The sequence below is a fragment of the Salmo salar genome, chromosome 14 (genome assembly GCF_965601325.2).
Source record: "Salmo salar chromosome 14, fSalSal1, whole genome shotgun sequence".
NCBI classification, from domain to species: domain Eukaryota; kingdom Metazoa; phylum Chordata; class Actinopteri; order Salmoniformes; family Salmonidae; genus Salmo; species Salmo salar.
Window position 1 is genome coordinate 13,783,950 of NC_138304.1, and position 19,880 is coordinate 13,803,829.

At 42.7% G+C, this 19,880-nt stretch overlaps 1 protein-coding gene across 7 annotated transcripts in view; it reads right to left on the reverse strand.

Annotated features, from left to right (window-relative positions):
- Positions 1 to 19,880, reverse strand: part of LOC106568969 (CMP-N-acetylneuraminate-beta-1,4-galactoside alpha-2,3-sialyltransferase) — an 88,049-nt gene that overhangs the window by 15,795 nt on the left and 52,374 nt on the right. For all 7 annotated transcript variants that reach the window (XM_045693886.2, XM_045693888.2, XM_045693887.2 and 4 more), the window contains one exon: positions 2,484 to 2,630. In XM_045693886.2, coding sequence (XP_045549842.2) covers positions 2,484 to 2,630 — 147 coding nt within the window. The remainder of the gene's footprint in view (positions 1 to 2,483; positions 2,631 to 19,880) is intronic.

Consider the following 19,880-nt stretch of genomic DNA (forward strand, 5'->3'; position numbering starts at 1 on the left):
ACTTTAGCATTTCAAGCTAGTCTGCTGTACAGTTCCTATCCTGGAGGGTGACAGCATCTGCTGGACTTTAACCTATCCCTTTGATCAGCCAGCCACGGTCCCAGTAAACCAGGTAAGTGGCCACGTTAAGACAATCAATTCATTTGATTGAATAGTTACGTGCCAAGGAGAGATGAAAACCAGCAGACCTTGCGGCAGTCCAGAATCTACAGCCTCATCTGATGCCCCCCTCAAAACCAAAATGAGAACAAAATGAATCTATGTGGAGGAGTTAACCTGTTGGGGCTAGGGGGCAGTATTTTCACGGCTGGATAAAAAAAACGTACCCGATTTAATCTGGTTACTAATCCTACCCAGTAACTAGAATATGCATATACTTATTCTATATGCATAGAAAACACCCTAAAGTTTCTAAAACTGTTTGAATGGTGTCTGTGAGTATAACAGAACTCATTTGGCAGGCAAAACCCTGAGACATTTTCTGACAGGAAGTGGATACCTGATGTGTTGAATTACCTTTAAGCCTATGCCATTGAAACACACAGGGGTTGATTAATGTTTTGGCACTTCCTATTGCTTCCACTAGATGTCACCAGCCTTTACAAAGTGTTTTGAATCTTCTAATATGAGATCTGAGCGAACAAGAGCCTTGGAACGGTGATGGCCGATTAGACTCTGGCGCGCGAGGTCATGTTGGGTACCCTCGTTCCAATACGTTATAAAAGAGACTGCATTCGTCCACCTTGAATATTGTTCTGGTTAAAAAAGGCACTAATGATTTATGCTATACAACGTTTGACATGTTTGAACGAACGTAAATATATTTTTTCCCCTCGTTCATGACGAGAAGTCCGGCTGGCTTAGATCATGTGCTAACAACACGGAGCTTTTTGGACATAAATGATGAGCTTTTTTGAACAAAACTACATTCGTTATGGACCTGGGACTCCTGGAAGTGACATCTGATGAAGAGAATCAAAGGTAATGGATTATTTACATAGTATTTTCGATTTTAGGTCTCTCCAACATGGCCGGTTGTCTGTATAGCAAAGCGTATTTTTCTGGGCGCAGTGCTCAGATTATTGCAAAGTGTGATTTCCCAGTAAGGTTATTTTTAAATCTGGCAAGTTGATTGCGTTCAAGAGATGTAAATCTATAATTCTTTAAATGACAATATAATATTTTACCAATGTTTTCTAATTTTAATTATTTAATTTGTGGTGCTGACTTGACTGCCGGTTATTGGAGGGAAACGATTTCCTGAACATCAACGCCATAGTAAACCTCTGTTTTTGGATATAAATATGAACTTGATAGAACTAAAAATGCATGTATTGTCTAACATAATGTCCTAGGAGTGTCATCTGATGGAGATTGTTAAAGGTTAGTGCATCATTTTAGCTGGTTTTATGGGTTTGGTGACGCCTGTCTTTGAATTGACAAAACATTACACACAGCTATTGTCAATGTACTCTCCTAACATAATCTAACTTTATGCTTTCGCCGTAAAACCTTTTTGAAATCGGACAACGTGGTTAGATTAAGGAGATGTTTATCTTTCAAAGGGTGTAAGATAGTTGTATGTTTGAAAAATTTGAATTTTGACATTTATTTGGTTTCAAATTTGCCGTTCTTGAAATGCACCTGCTGTTGATAGGGTGCACCACGGGTGGCACGCTAGCGTCCCACATAGCCCCAAGAAGTTAAGGAGGTAATACGTCTGACGCTTCATTTTCCCTCCGTAAACAGTTCGTTTAATTTTTTTTAAATAATCTAGAGCAGGAGTCTGCCTGGAGCCTTGTCGCTCTTTAACTGCTCCTTTGTGGCTCCATGAAAATCTATAATTATTCATTCATACTGCGGGATAATGCTACCGTACCTGTAGACTTGCAGTCATTGAGCTAACGCTAGTTAGCCTCGCAAATCAGCCAATAACTTCCTTCATACTGCACATCTGACTCTGGGTAAATAAAAGGGGTTAAAATGCCAGAATCTCACCGTATCCCCTTAACGGTTTAATTTCCTGTGATTGTATGGCAAGGTGCTGCGTTGCGGTGGTTGTCATAGGAACAGCGAATATACTGTTTGGGGCCTGAAGTGTGTCAAACACACTTTGGTTATGACCGCGCGGTCGGTCAACGGCCCCCGGCTGCCCGTGGAGCCGTTGTACCGTTTCGTCCCATGTGTGAGAGAGTGAAAGCAAGAATGCGACTCTGTCAGGGTGTGCCTGTGTGTGTATTCATGAACTTAAAAAAAAAAAAAATTAAGAGTCTATGCACTTTGTACTGCATGTGTGAATGCATGTCTGCATATGTGTTTGCGTGCAGACTGCAAACCGAGATGAATCTTATCGACCTGAATCCAGGTGACTGAATATGCCATTTTCCGCAAACATAGCATCATACATGTTTTTTTTAAAGACATTCTTCCCAGTTTAATATTTTCATTAAACTGGAGCGGGTTTCTGTTTGAGTGTCACTCACCCCTTTGCCCATGAGGCCGTTATTGAGCGGCAGGCCAATGAACTGGAAGGCAGCCTCCTGGATGAAGTAGGGGTTGAGGATGCGCATCTCTGTGGGCTCCCTGGGTACGTAGTGTGCCACAGACTTCCAGAAGCCCTGTGTACCCCGCTGAGAGGGGAAGAGAGATGGTGAGTTTCAGGAAAGACATTCAAAGTAGAAATGTTAATCCCATTTGTAATTTTAGGGGGTGTCAAAGGAGCACTTCTTAGTATGAGGTAGCCAGAGTTTCAAACACAAAGGGATTATCTTTTATAACATTGACATAGAACACAAAAGGTCACATCACCCAGAGAGGCCCACCTACAAACTCACTCCCTTCCCGGACTAAGAAAATGGCTCTGTGCCTCGGGGGTAACATGGAGGATGGCCAATCGACCATAATTACGACCACAGCAGCGCCCCCTCATCAGCTAGGAAGTGTTACAGGAAGTGAGCCAAATCACACCCTGACCTCAGCATGGGTTCCGGGAGCACTCACATCCCTCTGGTACCTCCTACTCCAATCACCAGAGACCAGATCTGACTGGCTACACCACACCGGAGGTAGAATACTCCCAAATCTAAGGACACGTACTGGCCTGTTGTCTGACTTCATATGCTCCAGAATGCCAAAAACAGACTTTCGCGCATACTTCACTCAAGACAATGAAAGTTGGAGTTACACGTGAATGTAAAGCCAGAATATAAGTAAGTAATTTTTCGCAAATATCTGCCAAATCCTCTGAAAACATCCCTCAGGCATCATGCCTGTACTGTGATGCGCCCCACACACACCCACACACACACACACACACACACACACACACTCTAACAGTAGCATTCTGCCACAAACAGCACTGGTTGACTGACTAGCCTGCCTGTTTGCCTGACTGACTACCTTGCACACAATTCAAAGGGGTCGGCAGATGTAAATGGGAAACCTGTTCAAATATTCAGACGCCCGCCCTGCCGCCTTGATATTGGGGAGAATAATGGAAGAGGTGGTTAGATCGCGTGCTTTCAACCAGGGGCCTCCGAGCCCTCCGCAAGCCGTGGCAGGAAAACCTCATCTCTACTGTCAACACGCTGCTTGTGTTAGGGGATCTGTTTGGCAGAGGTGTAGCAGCAGTAAGTAATTTGTTTTACTGTGGAGAGCATGGTGCCGACTCAAATAGACGGTACACGTACACACACACACACACACACACACACACACACTGAGAAAAGAGTGTCATGTCTGAGTCAGACATACAAGTATTAAGAGAGTGCTGGAAAAAGGTACATCCAATTAGCAGGTAACAGCAGTGCTTTTCAATAAACACTGATAATTTCCAATAAAGCTACCTATAGCATCAAATGAGAGATATAGCCTATTTCTACAGGTTTCTGTATGTAATGACGTTCTATCACTCAGAAGCCAAAGAACTGTCTCTGAATGGGCCCCTGGGGGACAGGAAGTGATTTCCCCTGCGCTGTGACATGGGTCGGTGAGTCAGGAGATGGGCCGTTTGAACAGATAAAACAGGAAGCTGCAGAATGATCCTGTCCTACTCGCTCACACGCCATGCTAAACCTGAGTCAACCATACATACGCACATATGGATGTGCGAGCACAAACACACACATACACTATGGGGTGAGCAGACGTGTATGGCTTGTGTAGGGCGGTGACTGTGTTGGGTTGTGGTATAGCCTAAAGGAAATGGCTGTTCCCCCTTCTCTCGTGACAGGTTTATGGTTAAATTGGTCTGGATTATTAGATTAAGTAACTGTCAAGTGAAAATATCCCTTTTAAAAGTTCATATTCTGCTAATTCATACCCAAATAACGTTGTTGACTCACCCTATAGTGTTATTCCAGTCAAAGCATAAACGTGTATCTCAAACAGGCGGTTTAAAAAATGATGTCATACTCCTGAGGGGGATGAACTGGCCAATCCACGGTCTAGAGGAGGATGGGCTGGCCAATCAGCAGTCTACTCACCTGAATATTTTTAATGGCTGGTATACGCCCCCACACCACTCTGTTGTTGGTACGCCCACACCATTCCAACACAGAAAAGCCGCTTTTTAACATAATTATGTTAAGTGCTCCCGAGTGGCGCAGCGGTCTAAGGCACTGCATCTCAGTGCTAGAGAAGTCACTACAGACCCTGGTTTGATTCCAGGCTGTGTCACAACCGACCATGATTGGGAGTCCCATAGGGCGGCGCACAATTGGACCAGCATCATCCAGGTTAGGGTTTGGCACGGGGTAGGCCATCATTGTAAATATGAATTTGTTCTTAACTGACTTGCCTAGTTAAATAAAAATGTGAAAAATTTATAAGGAAAATTATCACTAATTAATTATACAGTGCCTTCAGAAATTATTCACACACCTAGAATTTTTCGTTGTGTTACAGCCTTAATTTTAAATTGAATAAATCAAGATTTTGTGTCACTGGCCTACACACACTCTCAAAGTGGAAGTAAGGTTATTACAAATAATTTAAATGAAAAGCTGAAATGTCTTGAGTCAATAAGTATTTAACCCCTTTATGGCAAGCATAAATACGTTCAGGAGTGAAAATGTGCTTAACAAGTCACATAATAAGTTTCATGGACTCTGCAATAGTATTTAACATGATTTTTGAATGACTAGCTCTGTGCCCCAGACATACAATTATCTGTAAGGTTCGTCAAGCAGAGTATTTCAAACACATATTCAACCACAAAGACCAGGGAGGTTTTCCAATAACTCGCAAAGGGCACCTATATTGGTAGATGGGTCAAAGAAATAAAAATGCAGACATTGAATATCCCTTTGAGCATGGTGAAGTTATTCATTACACTTTGGATGGTGTATCAGCTCACCCAGTCACTACAGGTGTCCTTCCAAACTCAGTTGCCGGAGAGGAAGGAAACCGCTCAGGGATTTCACCATGAGGGCAGTGGTGACTTTAAAACAATTACGGAGTCTAATGGCTGTGATTGGAGAAAACTGAGGATGGATCAACAACATTGTAGTTACTCCACAATACTCCTAATTGACAGAAAAGGACACCTGTACAGAATAAAAATATTACAAAACATGCATCCTGTTTGCAACAAGGCACTAAAGTAATACTGCAAAAAATGTGGCAAGGCAATTCACTTGTTGTCCTGAATACAAAATGTTATGTTTGGGGCAAATCCAATACAACACATTAGGGAGTACCACTCTCCATATTTTCAAGCATAGTGGTGGCTGCATCATGTTATGGGTATGCTTGTAATTGGTAAGGACTGGGGAGTTTTTCAGGATAAAAAAAATTACCAAGAATGACTTACTGCTGACTTACACCTTTGGCTGTAACTGCTGCCAAAGGTGATTCTAACATGCATTGATTCAGGGGTTGAATACTTATCTAATCAAGAGTGTTTTGTTTTTCATATTTTTTTTATACAAATGTTAGAACTTGTCTTCAACTTCGACAGAGTATTTTGCGTAGATCGTTGACAAAAAATGAAATCCATTTTAATCCCACTTTGTAACAACAAAATGTGACTCACCACCTGGAGTCGGTCTTATGTAGCAACATTAGAATTTTTTTTATTTTTTACATTGGATAAAAGTAGAGACTCAGAGCTACAACATGGTATACAATACACTGCATTTGAGGAAACAATGGGAAAGTAATTCTGCTTTGAAAGTTGATCAACTTGTAAACTCACTTTTGAGAACAGTCTTTCAATGTTTTGGTACTACTATTGGAGAGCCCTCTTTGTCTACACCCATTCAGCAAATCTGGAAACACTGCACAGTTACTTTAAGTGCGTGCACAAGGCTGTGTGCCCTGACAGATGTCGCCTCTTGGTCATATCTTAAAGGTCGAAAAGGGGGAATGACTCAATAACCAGACATGGCACCTATGGGTGGGTCCCCGGTTAACTCAATAACCAGACATGGGAGCTATGGGTGGGTCCCCGGTTAACTCAATAACCAGACATGGGAGCTATGGGTGGGTCCCCGGTTAACTCAATAACCAGACATGGGAGCTATGGGTGGGTCCCCGGTTAACTCAATAACCAGACATGGGAGCTATGGGTGGGTCCCCGGTTAACTCAATAACCAGACATGGGAGCTATGGGTGGGTCACCGGTCACACAGTAATGAGACTTATAACAGGCCTGCTAGCCGAACATCCAGTGTTTAATTTCAACATACCAGAAAACGAAAGCAAATATGTTGTCACCCAGGGACCGACCCACAAAACGGAAAGACATGAACATCATTGTATTACATGGCCATCTAAGATGCTACACAGTGTTGAATGAGTCCATACTACATGTTGTCATCTCAGTGAGATCAATGCTCACATTCCTATTCTATGTCCTCATTGTGGTGTCTGTGCCAGGGTCTGATTTTTCCCATTCAAGCCTCTGGTTATTTCAAAATCTTCCACATTCCCCAGCTGTCTTCTCTGGTTGGCACGAGGCCAGAACTCCCACCAGCATTCCAGTTTGGGAATTTCAACTTTGCGGAGAGAAAGGGGAACCTGATTGATCGTTGAGCCCGTAAGCGATACAAGAGAGTTAGGCTAACGACCGCCCGCTTTCTTCCCTTGCGGTGGGATGTGTAACTGAGCCGACCCAAAACCCAGCGGGTGAGTGAGGCTTCTTGGCCAAGTCGCCTTCCTCCTGCACCAGTCAATGGATGTCACTCCTGCCGGTGACCCTCTAAACTAGCCCCGCAGCGTGCCAGCCCAATGTTAAATCACTCTATAAACGTCACACAGCAAGAGGGTAGTCATCCTCTCTCGCTCTCTCTCACCTCACTCTTTCCTTCACTAACTTTCTTGGCCTCTTCCCTCAGTCTAGCCTCTGACTCAATCTCTAAATCTTCTCTTCAACACAGCATAAAAAAACAAAGGCCGCTTGGTTTAACAAATCTGAGTTACAAAACAAATAGATGATATGAAATGACTTTCCAAAAGGCATCTGCTCTAACTGCCTAACAGTTCAACAACAATCAAAAAACAGGTGTAAGACTTGGTAAGGTAAACACTTTTCCCATGATGAGAAACAGGCGTCTGTGGAAAACATAATGTGTATGGATGGTAAACACCATTGACCCGGAGGAGATAATTTTATAAAATGGGAGCATTTCTGGGAAAGTATGTTGAGTAGACCTAACAAATCATATCGAAATGTCAAGTGGTGTGTTTTTTTTCTGGAGACTAACTATTTCTGTTGATCACCATCAAAGGAATGGCTGGATACGGTTTGTGACTTTCCACAAATAGTCTGATACTTGAAAAACATTCACTGGCAGTCTGGCAAATCAACCTATGTGAGCGCTCTACAACAGAGCCTCTGGTAAGTGGCTCTGTCTAGTCCCAAGTTCCCAAGTCATAAGAAAATACAAATCAACCTACACAAGAGTCAAGGGCAGGATTAAAGCAAGACAATGCCAGGCCGGGGAAGAATAGAGCTGTGTACCAAGAAGGGGGGGGGGGGGGGGGGGGGGGGGAATCGATCTGAATAGGAAAAATTCTTGCAACCAACAGTCTGATGAAAGTGTTGCTCAAGGACAGTCGTATTGAAAAGACTGAATGTCACTTAACACAAAATCCAAAACCCCCAAGAAGATTTCTAAATCCCTCGCTGGAAAAAGTTGCGGAGTAACAGAAGCATCTAAACACCTGAAGTATATGGAAGACTATCTCAAAAGGTTTGTACATTCCTGACCGATGTGTAATCGCAGCGATAACACGTTCAACCTCTACGGCCCACACATCCCTCTACAATGTGGCCAAAAGTATGTGGACATGCCTTTAAACGAGTTGATTCTGCTATTTCAGCCACACGTCTCGGAGCAACAACGGCTCAAGTTGCGAAGTGGTTGGCCCACACAAGGTTACAGAACGGGGCCGCCGAGTGTGAAAGCGTGTAAAAATACTTGGTCGCAACACTTACCTAGACACACACACACACCATATAGCTTCCTGCCTGTCACCTAGACAACACACAGAGAGATATACTTTTGGCCATGTAGTGTATATGATAACAAATCATCTCTAAAGCACATAGAAATACCATTAGATGCCTAATAGTAGCCCCAGGTGCTTCGGAGGCAAGTACATAATGTGCACGTACACATAAACACAATGATATAACATACTGTGCATTTCGAGTGGAGGCTGCTGAGGGGAGAACGGCTCATAATGCCCGGAACGGAGCTAATGGAATGGCAGCAAACACCTGGAAACCATGTTTGATGTATTTGATAGCACTCCACTAAAGTCATTACCACGAACCTGTTCTCCCCAATTAAGGGGCCACCAACCTCCTGTGGTGCATTCACTCCATAGATGTACAATTGAAGTGATGAAGTTAAGCTCTGCTCCTCAATAGGCCTCAGTAAAACACCCTGGAGATGTCTAGCCTCTACGGCTTCCTGTTTGCATTTCAGTTCATGTATAGCCGAGGTAGATAAACCTCTGGAACCCACGCTGTTAAAGTAAAATTAGCTATTTTTACACTGTGCATGTTCTAGTTCACAACCATTGCTTGAGGGACCGAATGAGAGGGGGAGATCATGGAGAAAAGGCTAAAGGGCGAGAGAGGGAAAGAAGGGCAAGCAAGCGAGTTGAACAGCTCACACCTGCAGGCCATACACAGATGGTCATAAGGCCCTTCTATGCAAATAAAAACAAAACACGCTTCACCCTGCGCCCAGCCACAAGCAGCTAGGCGAGACCTTGGACCAAGCTGGAAAGGGTAAGAGCACACCAGAGAGATGGACACTGACTCCCTGTCCAAAAACAACCCCATACCCCCTCCCAGTAGGCTACTCTTTAGATGTTCTGAAGGTCTGGAAGGACCCGATACACTGTAGATGTCCTGTAAGCAATAGGTGCTGGGCTTCCAATGGGCTTAGGAAAGTTTCTGCCTTTTTGCTTGCACCATTCAGGTTCCTTCCGATCTGCTATCACTGAAGGGGTAGTCGTCAGGACTTGTTTATGGACCAGGCTAGAGCAGGTCACAGGAATGTACTACTAAGTGTAACTAAAGGTCTAAATAGCAGCACCAAGCTACAAACAAACCCAATTAAGGTTGTCTGGAGGTCATTAGCGCTGTGTACATGTTTAACTCAGAGTTTACGAGGTTCACAGTGTCTCATCACAATGTCCCACGGAGGAGGAACTTGAGAAAGAAATATGAAGGGGGGGGAGAAAGTTTTTGAAGGGCTCTTGCCACGAGAAAACCAGGTTGGCCAGACAGACCAAGGTTCCAGTTACCAAAAATCCAAAACAACCCAAACTCTATGAGGTACATAGATTCTTTCTTCCTTTGTTCAGGAGAAATCTGAAGCATTTGCCAATTTGCTTTTCTTGACACGCACTACGACCTCTGCCCTCTCTGGGGGTCACGTCAGTTTCCCTTCTCCCGGTCGTGCCGGGGTTATCCGGTGTGTGAAACCCGTGCCTTCGCACTCCCATGACGGCAAACAGGGAAAACAATGGGAACACTTAACAGCATTCCGAGCCAAAGGAGGACTTGTGTGAACTATGTGGCCTCAGAGCGGTTTAGAGGGTGTCTTTAGACAACCCTTGTTCCACTGGCAGAGTCTGGAGCCGTTTACTTACAGAAAATAGACTACAGCAGACCTACAGCATGGTTCTCATAGCAGTTAAATGAGTACTTTAGCAAATTATCAAAATAATATTCAGAAGCCTCTCCATCAAGATATTCTCAATAACTCAGTCTTCTGTCAAAACCAGGGAATTAAGAGCTAGCCTACATCTGAAGGTGTATCAAAAGTTAGCAGGCTAAATTACTGATTCTGCTTTGTTTATAATAATCTGGATTTGACATCTTGCATATACACAGATACTGCTTGGCTAATGTTCTTAATCCTTGTTTACTGGTAGGTAAATGTTTCTGTATAGTGTTTTTCCACATTTTCTTGTTACAAAGTGGGTTTAAAATTGATTTAATTGACAAAATACTCTGACAAAGTGGTAGAACATTTTAAACAAGTATTACAAATATATATATATATTTTTAATAACAATAAATCTTGATTAGATAAGTATTCAACCCCCTGAGTCAATACATGATAGAATCACCTTTGGCAGTTATTACAGATGTGAGACTTTCTGGGTAAATCAGAGCTTTGCACACCTGGATTGTACAATAGTTGCACATTATTATTTAAAAATAATCTTCTAGCTCTGTCAAATTGGTTGTTGAGCATTGCCAGCCATTTTCAAGTCATGCCATAGATTTTCAAGCCGATTTAAGTCAAAACTGTAACTAGGCCACTCAGGAACATTCAATTTCATCTTGGTAAGCAACTTCAGTGTATAGGTTATTGCCCTGCTGAAAGGTGAATTTGTCTCCCAGTGTCTCTAGGAAAACATGATGCAGCCATCACTATGCTTAAAAATATGAATTGGTACGCAGTGATGTGTTGGATTTTCCCCAAACATAACTCTTTGTATTGAGGACATAAAGTTCCTTTCTTTGCCACATTTTTTGCAGTTTTACTTTAGTGCCTTATTGCAAACTGGACCCATGTTTTAGAATAGGTTTATTCTGTACAGGCTTACTTCTATTCACTCTGTCAATTAAGTTAGTATGGTGGCTACAATTTTAATCAATCAGTGTTCTCCTATCACAGCCATTAAACTCTAAACTGTTGTAAAGTCACCATTGGCCTCTGAAAGTTAGGAAGGACGCCTGTACTGTATCTTTGTAGTGACTGGGTGCAGTAGTGGAAAAAGTACCGAATTGTCTTGTGTTACAGTACAAATATCTTAATAGAAAACTACTCAAGTTAAAGTCATACAGTAAAATGCTACTTGAGTAAAAGTAAAAAAAAAAAAAGGTTTTAAATATACTTAACCTGTTAGTGACCACTTAACCTGTCTGGGCTAGGGGCAGTATTTTCACGGCCGGATGAAAAACGTACCCAATTTAAACAGGTTACTACTCTGGCCCAGAAACTAGAATATGCATATTATTAGTAGATTTGGATAGAAAACACTCGGAGTTCTGTTATACTCACAGACACCATTCAAACAGTTTTAGAAGCTTCAGAGTGTTTTCTATCCAAATCTACTAATTATATGCATATTCTAGTTTCTGGGCAGGAGTAGTAACCAGATTAAATCGGGTACAGTTTTTATCCGGCCGTGCAAATACTGCCCCCTAGCCCCAACAGGTTAAATAACAAAATTACCTTTACCAGAGCTTGCACTCAGCCAGAGAAGGTTAGCGTTGTCAAATCTGGTGGCTTATCCATTGAAAGAGAGTCATCCTACAAATACCTAGGTATATGGTTGGATGACAAGTTGTCCTCTGAAGTTCATATGGATAATTTTGCGACGAAGCTTAAATTGAAATTGGGTTTTTATTTTTGTAATAAGGCTTGCTTCCCGCTTATGGCTAAAAAGAAGCTTGTTCAGGCCACTTTTCTCTCTGTAATTGATTATGGTGTCTTCTTGTATATGCATGCAGCCTCCTCTGTCTGGACTTTTTTGCAAATGCCAAGTCCCTCACCCACCATTGCACCTTGTACCAAACAGTGGGTTGGACCTCACTTTGAATGCACAGAAAGCTACTTTTTAGTGTTCATCTACAAAGCCCTTTAGGGTAAAATCCCTCTTTACCTCCGTAGTCTGGTCTCTTTCACCACACCCAGTCTGCTAGGTGGTTGCTACTTAGAGTCCCCAGGACATTTACAGTATTATGCAAGACTGCCTTGTCGTCTTGTGCACCAGAGGCATGGAATAGTCTACAATCCATGCTACATCTAGATATGTTAGTGCCACTGAATGAATGAAACATTTTGATGGGAGACTATGTTACAAAGGAGTGTAAATGCTTTTTTTTTGGCTGGATCATGTTGTTGAATTGTTGTATGTTTGAATTCTGTAATTTATTGATTGTTGCTGCCTTCTTGGCCAGGCTTCCCTTGATAGACTCAATGTGTCTTTCCTGGTTTTACAAACACACACAAGTTTGGGGTCACGTAGAAATGTCCTTGTTTTTTTTAAAGAAAAGCTAATTTTTTGTCCATTAAAATAACATCAAATTTATCAGAAATACAGTGTAGACATTGTTAATGTTGTAAATTACTATTGTAGCTGGAAACGGCAGATTTTTAATGGAATATCTACATAGGCGTACAGAGGCCAATTATCAGCAACCTTCACTACTGTGTTCCAATGGTGTTAGCTAATCGAAGTTTATCATTTTAAAAAGGCTAATTGATCATTAGAAAACCTTTTTGCAATTATGTTAGCACACCTGAAAACTGATATGCTAATTAAAGAAGCAATACAACTGGCCTACTTTAGACTAGTTGCGTATCTGGAGCATCAGCATTTGTGGGTTTGATTTACAGGCTCAAAATGGCCAGAAACAAAGACCTTTCTTCTGAAACTCGTCAGTCTATTCCTTGTTCTGAGAAATGAGGGCTATTCCATTCGAGAAATTGCCAAGAAACTGAAGATCTCGTATGCTGTGTACAACTCCCTTCACAGAACAGCGCAAACTGGCTCTAAACAGAATAGGAAGAGTGGGAGGCCCCGGTGCACAACTGAGCAAGAGGACAAGTACATTAGAGAGTCTAGTTTGAGAAACAGACGCCTCACAAGTCCTCAACTGGCAGCTTCATTAAATAGTACCCGCAAAACACCAGTCTCAACGTCAACAGTAAAGAGGCGACTTTTAGGCAGAGTTCCTCTGTCCAGTGTCTGTTCTTTTGCCCATCTAAATCTTTTCTTTTTATTGGCCAGTCTAAGATATGGATTTTTCTTTGCAACTCAGTTGGCTTCTAAACAGCTTCTACTCCCAAGCCATAAGACTTCTGAACAACTAGTCAAATGGCTACCCAGACTATTTGCAGTGCCCCCCCCCCCCCCTCTTTACGCCACTGCTTCTCTCTGTTGTCATCTATGCCTTGTCACTTTAATAACTCTACCTACATGTACATACTACCTCAACTAACCGGTGCCCCCCGCACATTGACTCTGTATTGGTACCCCCCTGTATACAGTCTCGCTATTGTTATTTTACTGCCGCCCTTTAATCACTTGTTACTTTTATCTCTTATTCTTATCCATCTTTTTTTGAAACTGCATTTTTGGTTAGGGGCTCGTAAGTAAGCAATTCACTGTACCTGTTGTATTCGGCGCATGTGACTAATACAATTTGATTACTTACGTAATTTCCGTTATTTTGGATTTTTTTGTACATTTGCAAACATTTCTAAAAAAAAACTGTTTGCTTTGTCATGATGGGGTATTGTGTGTAGATTGATGAGGGGGGAAAACAACTTAATACATTTTAGAATAAGGCTGTAACATAACAAAATGTGGAAAAAGTCAAGGGGTCTGAATACTTTCCGAATACACTGTACATACGAAGTGGTTAAAACAGTATGTAAACATTAAAGTGACCGGTGTTGTATGACTATGCACATAGTCTAAGGTGAATGGTAGAGTAACCGGGTGGAGGGCGGCTAGTGATGACTATTTAACAGTCTGATGGCCTTGAGATAGAAACTGAAAAACAGCTTCTCTGTGCCAGCTTTCATGCACCTGTACTGACCTCACCTTCTGGATGATAGAGGAGTGAACAGGCCGTGACTCGCGTGGCTGAGGTCTTTGATGATCTTCTTGACCTTCCTGTGACAAAGGGTGCTGTAGATTTCCTGGAGGACAGGCAGTGTGCCCCTGGTGATGAGTTGGGCAGACCGCACAACCCTGAGGTTGCAGACAGTGCAGTTGCCGTACCAGGTGATACAGCCTGACAGGATGTGCTCAGCGGTGCATCGGTAAAAGTTTGTGAGGGTCTTATGGGCCAAGCCACATTTCTTCAGCTTCCTGACGTTGAAGAGCTGCTGTTGAGCCTTCTCACCACACCGTCTGTGTGGGAGGACCATTTCATATTGTCAGTAATGTGTATGGCAAGGAACTTTAAGCTTTACACCTTCTCCACTGTGGATGTGGGCGTGCTCCCTCTGCAGTCTCCTGAAGTCCACGATCAGCTCCTCTGATTTTTTGACGTTGAGAGGTTATTTTCCTGGCACCACTCTGCCAGGGCCTCACTTCCTCCCTACCCTTACCACCTAGGGGCTAACCGTCAAAAAAGTCCAGGATCCAGATGCAGGTGTTCAGTACCAGGGTCTTTACCTTAGTGATAAGCTTGGAGGGCTCAACAGTGAGCTGTAGTCAATGAACAGCATTATCACGTAGGTGTTCCTTTTGTCCAGGTGGGAAAGGGCAATGTGGAGTGCAACAGCGATTGCGTCATCTGTGGATCTGTTGGTGCGGTATGCAAATTGGAGTGGGGCCAGGGTTTCTGGGATGATGGTGTTGATGTGAGCCATGACCAGCCTTTTCAAAGCATGGTTACAAATGTTGCCACGGGGGCGGTAGTCAATTAGACAGGTTACCTTGGTGTTCTTAGGCACAGGGACAATGGTGGTTCACATGAAACATGTAGGTATTACAGACTGGGTCAGAGAGAGATTGAAAATGTCTGTGAAGATACTAGCCAGCGCATGCTCGGGGGTACACATCCTGGTAATCCATCTGGCCATCCGGCATTGTGAACATTAACTTGTTTATAGGTCTTACTCACATCGGCTACGGAGAGCGTGATTATACAGTCGCCCAGAACAGCTGGTGCACTCACGCATGGTTCAGTGTTGCTTGCCTCGAAGCAAGCATAAAAAAGGCATTTAGCCCTTCTGGTAGGCTCGCGTCACTGGGCAGCTCTCAGCTGGGTTTCCCTTTGTAATCCATGATAGTTTGCAAGCCCTGCCACATCCGACGAGCATCAGAGCCAATGTAGTAGGATTCGATGTTAGTCCTGTATTGAGACTTTGCCTGTTTGATGGTTCCAAGGGCAAGGGTATATCTTAGAAGCGTCCGGATTAGTGTCCTTCTCCTTGAAAGCGGCAGCTCTAGCCTTTAGCTCAGTGCGGATGTTGCCTGTAATCCATGGCTTCTGGTTGGAATATGTATGCATGTATGGTCACTGCGGGGACAATGTCATCGATACACTTATTAATGAAGCCGGTGACTGATATGTTAAACTCCTCAATGCTGTCAAATGAATGTAAAAAGATATTCCAGTCTGTGCAAAACAGTACTGTAGCTTAGCCTCCGCTTCATCGGACCACTTGCGAATAGAGCACGTCACTGGTACATCCTGTTTGAGTTTTTGCTTGTCGGGAGGAAAGAGTTAAGGTCCAATTTGCCAAATAAGGGTGGGGGAGAGCTTTGTATGAGTCTCTGGGTGTGGAGTAAATGATATCCAAAGTTTTTATCCCTCTAGATGCACAGGTGACATGCTGGTAGAAATTAGGTAAAAATGGATTTCAGTTTTCTTGCATTAAAATCACCTGCCACTAGGAGCGCCGCCTCTGGATGAGTATTTTCTTGTTTGATTATGGCCCTATACAGATTGTTGAATGCGGTCTTAGTGCCAGTATTGGCTTGTGGTGGTAAATAGACAGCTACAAAAAAATAATAATATGAACTCTTGGTAAATAGTATGGTCTACAGCTTATCATGGAGGTATTTTAACGCTTCTTTAATATCAGAGATTCCGTACCAGCTGTTGTTAAAGAGACACAAGCCACCACCCCTGATCTTACTGGACTTTGCCGTTCTGTCCGGCCGATGCATAGAAAACCAGATAGCTTTATATTATCCATGTCCTTGTTCAGCCATGACTCCAAGAAGCATAGTCTATGTCCCGTTGATAGGATAGTCTTGAGCGAAGCTCGTCCAATTTATTCTCCAACGACTGCACATTCGCCAATAGAACAGAGGGTAGAGGCGATTTATTCATTCGCCGCCATAGTCTCACCAGGGTGTCCGTGCGCCCACCTATATAGCGCAGTCTTCGCCTTCTACGAGTGTCGGGGATCAACGCCACGTCCGGAATAATGAATATGTCATTCGCCTCCAACTCAGTGAAGTAGAAGTCCTCGTCCAAATCGAGGTTAGTGTTAGCCGTTCTGATGGTCCAGAAGCTCTTTCAGTCATAGAAACGATGGTGAAAACATTATGTACAAAGAAAGTTAAGATCAGCTTTAAAAAAATACCCAAAATAGTACAATCGGCCGTCATTACACTTTTATTATGTCAATTCCAACTCCCTCTGGGCAAGAAATGTTGGTAAACTCTCCAACCTTTAAAAGACATTACATTCAGAGGTGTCAGTCACTCATCAAAACACTTCTGCCAGGAGAGAGGGGAGAAAAGGGGACGGCTATGACAGCACAGGTGAGAGTCACTTTCAGAAGCACTATTACGAAAGCGCACCTCCCACCCACATAAAAGAAGCAGTGAGAAACCGTCCCTTTCAAACCTGGTGAGAGAGGCATCCTGAAAGGGCCTTGCATTCCTTCCACCTGTGAGCGCCCACGCCACACAAAGGAGCCCCCGCCAGACCAAAGACATCAAAGCTCCCACAGAGCAACTGTTCAAAGTTACATACAAGTCTCCCTGTGGGCCAGACAAAAAAGGAGAGAGTGCACAGGGCTTGGCTATGTGTAGGGATTAGTGTAACAGGAGTCCAAAAACATGAGTTTTCTGAAGCTTGTTTTCTTTGTACAGTTACTCATGGCTTTACCGTTGTACAACCTGCCAACTGGTATTAACAAGGTGAAAATGTGAGGGGTTAAAAACATGACAGCACAAAGGGGCTTGCTAGCCGCAGTCGCTAAAGACATACAAAGTGTGTTATATTTCCACTGCAATAGTTTAGGTCCCTTATGATGCAGTTACTCCGGTAGCAATGAAGTGACGATAATATTCAATCAACAGGATTACTTGTCTTTTGATGAGGGTTCCCAAAATGACTAAACAGAAGATTACAGTTTCCAGTCAACAGTTATCTGACTGACTACCTTGTTACCAGGGTTACAGGTTGTTTACTGAGAGAATTAATCATGTTTGGAGACCGGACCGCATCTCATCATTCATTTCCCCCATATCATGCGTAGAGAAATACCTACTCAGGGTAATTGAATGAACGTGAATACCTGATATTAGTTGAATGTCTGGTTGAACATCTAAATGACGTTGCTTTTTATTTACCTGCCAAAGAATAAACACGTCCAAAGAGAAACTGTTTGCCGCAACAGACGGAATGTATGCGTTCGATGCTAATCTAGCTCTAGGAGCGAACAGAGCTTCTTGGATAATCTTTCATCAACAGGAATTCACAACAATGATGGGCCTCATTTGTCAAGCAACAAACACTTAAAAAGACACTAAGCATAATAGCGGCGCAATGACTGGAAGTCTATGGGTAACGCTAGTTAGTGCTGGCTCGTTAAAACGACCTGTAACCTCATTGCCAAAATAACCCTTTAACTACTGTAATGCCTCACTTTGTGCTCAGTGGCAGTACATACAGTTGAAGTCGGAAGTTTACATACACCTTAGCCAAATACATTTAAACTCAGTTTTTCACAATTCCTGACATTTAATCCGAGTAAAAATTCCCTTTCTTAGGGTCAGTTAGGATCACCACTGATTATAAGAATGTGAAATGTCAGAATAATAGTAGAGTGAATGATTTATTTCAGCTTTTATTTCTTTCCTCACATTCCCAGTGGGTCTGAAGTTTACATACACTCAGTCAGCATTTGGTAGCATTGCCTTTAAAATGTTTAACTTGGGTCAAACGTTTCAGGTAGCCTTCCACAATAAGTTGGGTGAATTTTGGCCCATTTCTCCTGACAGAGCTGGTGTAACTGAGTCAGGTTTGTAGGCCTCCTTGCTCGCACACACCTTTTCAGTTCTGCCCACAAATGTTCTATAGGATTGAGGTCATGGCTTTGTGATGGCCACTCCAATATTTTGACTTTGTTGTCCTTAAGTCATTTTGCCACAACTTTGGAAGTATGCTTGGGGTCATTGTCCATTTGGAAGACCCATTTGTGACTAAGCTTTAACTTCCTGGCTGATGTCTTGAGATGTTGCTTCAATATATCCACATAATTTTCCTTTCTCATGTATGCCATCTATTTTGTGAAGTGCACCAGTCACTACTGCAGCAAAGCACACCCACAACATGATGATGCAACGTGCTTCACGGTTGGGATGGTGTTCTTTGGCTTGCAAGCCTCCCCCTTTTTCCTCCGAACATAACGAAAGGTCATTATGGCCAAACAGTTCTATTTGTATTTCATCAGACCAGAGGACATTTCTCCAAAAAGTACGATCTTTGTCCCCATGTGCAGTTGCAAACCGTAGTCTGGCTTTTTTATGCCAGTTTTGGAGCAGTGGCTTCTTCCTTGCTGAGCAGCCTTTCATGTCAATGTCATGTTATGTCAATATAGGACTCGTTTTACTGTGGATATAGATACTTCTGTACCTGTTTCCTCCAGCATCTTCACAAGGTCCTTTTCTGTTGTTCTGGGATTTTTGCACCAAAGTACGTTCATCTCTAGGAGACAGAACACATCTCCCTCCTGAGCGGTATGACGGCTGCGTGGTCCCATGGTGTTTATACTTGCGTACTATTGTTTGTACAGATGAACGTGGTACCTTTAGGCCTTTGGAAATTGCTCCCAAGGATGATCCAAACTTGTGGAGGTCTACAATTTTTTCTGAGGTCTTGGCTGATTTCTTTTGATTTTCCCATTATGTCAAGCAAATAGGCACTGAGGTTGAAGGTAGGCAGGCCTTGGCTCAAATGATGTCAATTAGCCTGTCAGAAGCTTCTAAAGCCATGACATCATTTTCTGGAATTTTCCAAGCTGTTTAAAGGCACTGTCAATTTAGTGTATGTAAACTTCTGACCCACTGGAATTGTGATACAGTGAATTATAAGTGAAATAATCTATCTGTAAACAATTGTTGGAAAAATTACTTGTGGTATCCAAAGTAGATGTCCTAACCGACTTGCCAAAACTATAGTTTGCTAACAAGACATTTGTGGAGTGGTTGAAAAACAAGTTTTAATGACTCCAACCTAAGTGTATGTAAACTTCCAACTTCAACTGTACATCACAATATTGAAATATTTTTTATCTAGGCAAGTCCGACCTGTTGTGCGGGACCCCTAGCCAACAGCCAATGGAATCGCATGGCGCGAAATACAAAAACAACTAAAATACCACAATTCAATTCTCAAACAATCAACAATTTTACACCATTTGAAAGATAAGACTCTCGTTAATCTAACCACATTGTTCGATTTCAAAAAGGCTTTACAGCGAAAGCAAAACATTAGATTATGTTAGGAGAGTACATAGACAAAAATAATCACACAGCCATTTTCCAAGCAAGCATATATGTCAATAAAACCCAAAACACAACTAAATGAAGCACTAACCTTTGATGATCTTCATCAGATGACACTCCTAGGACATTAT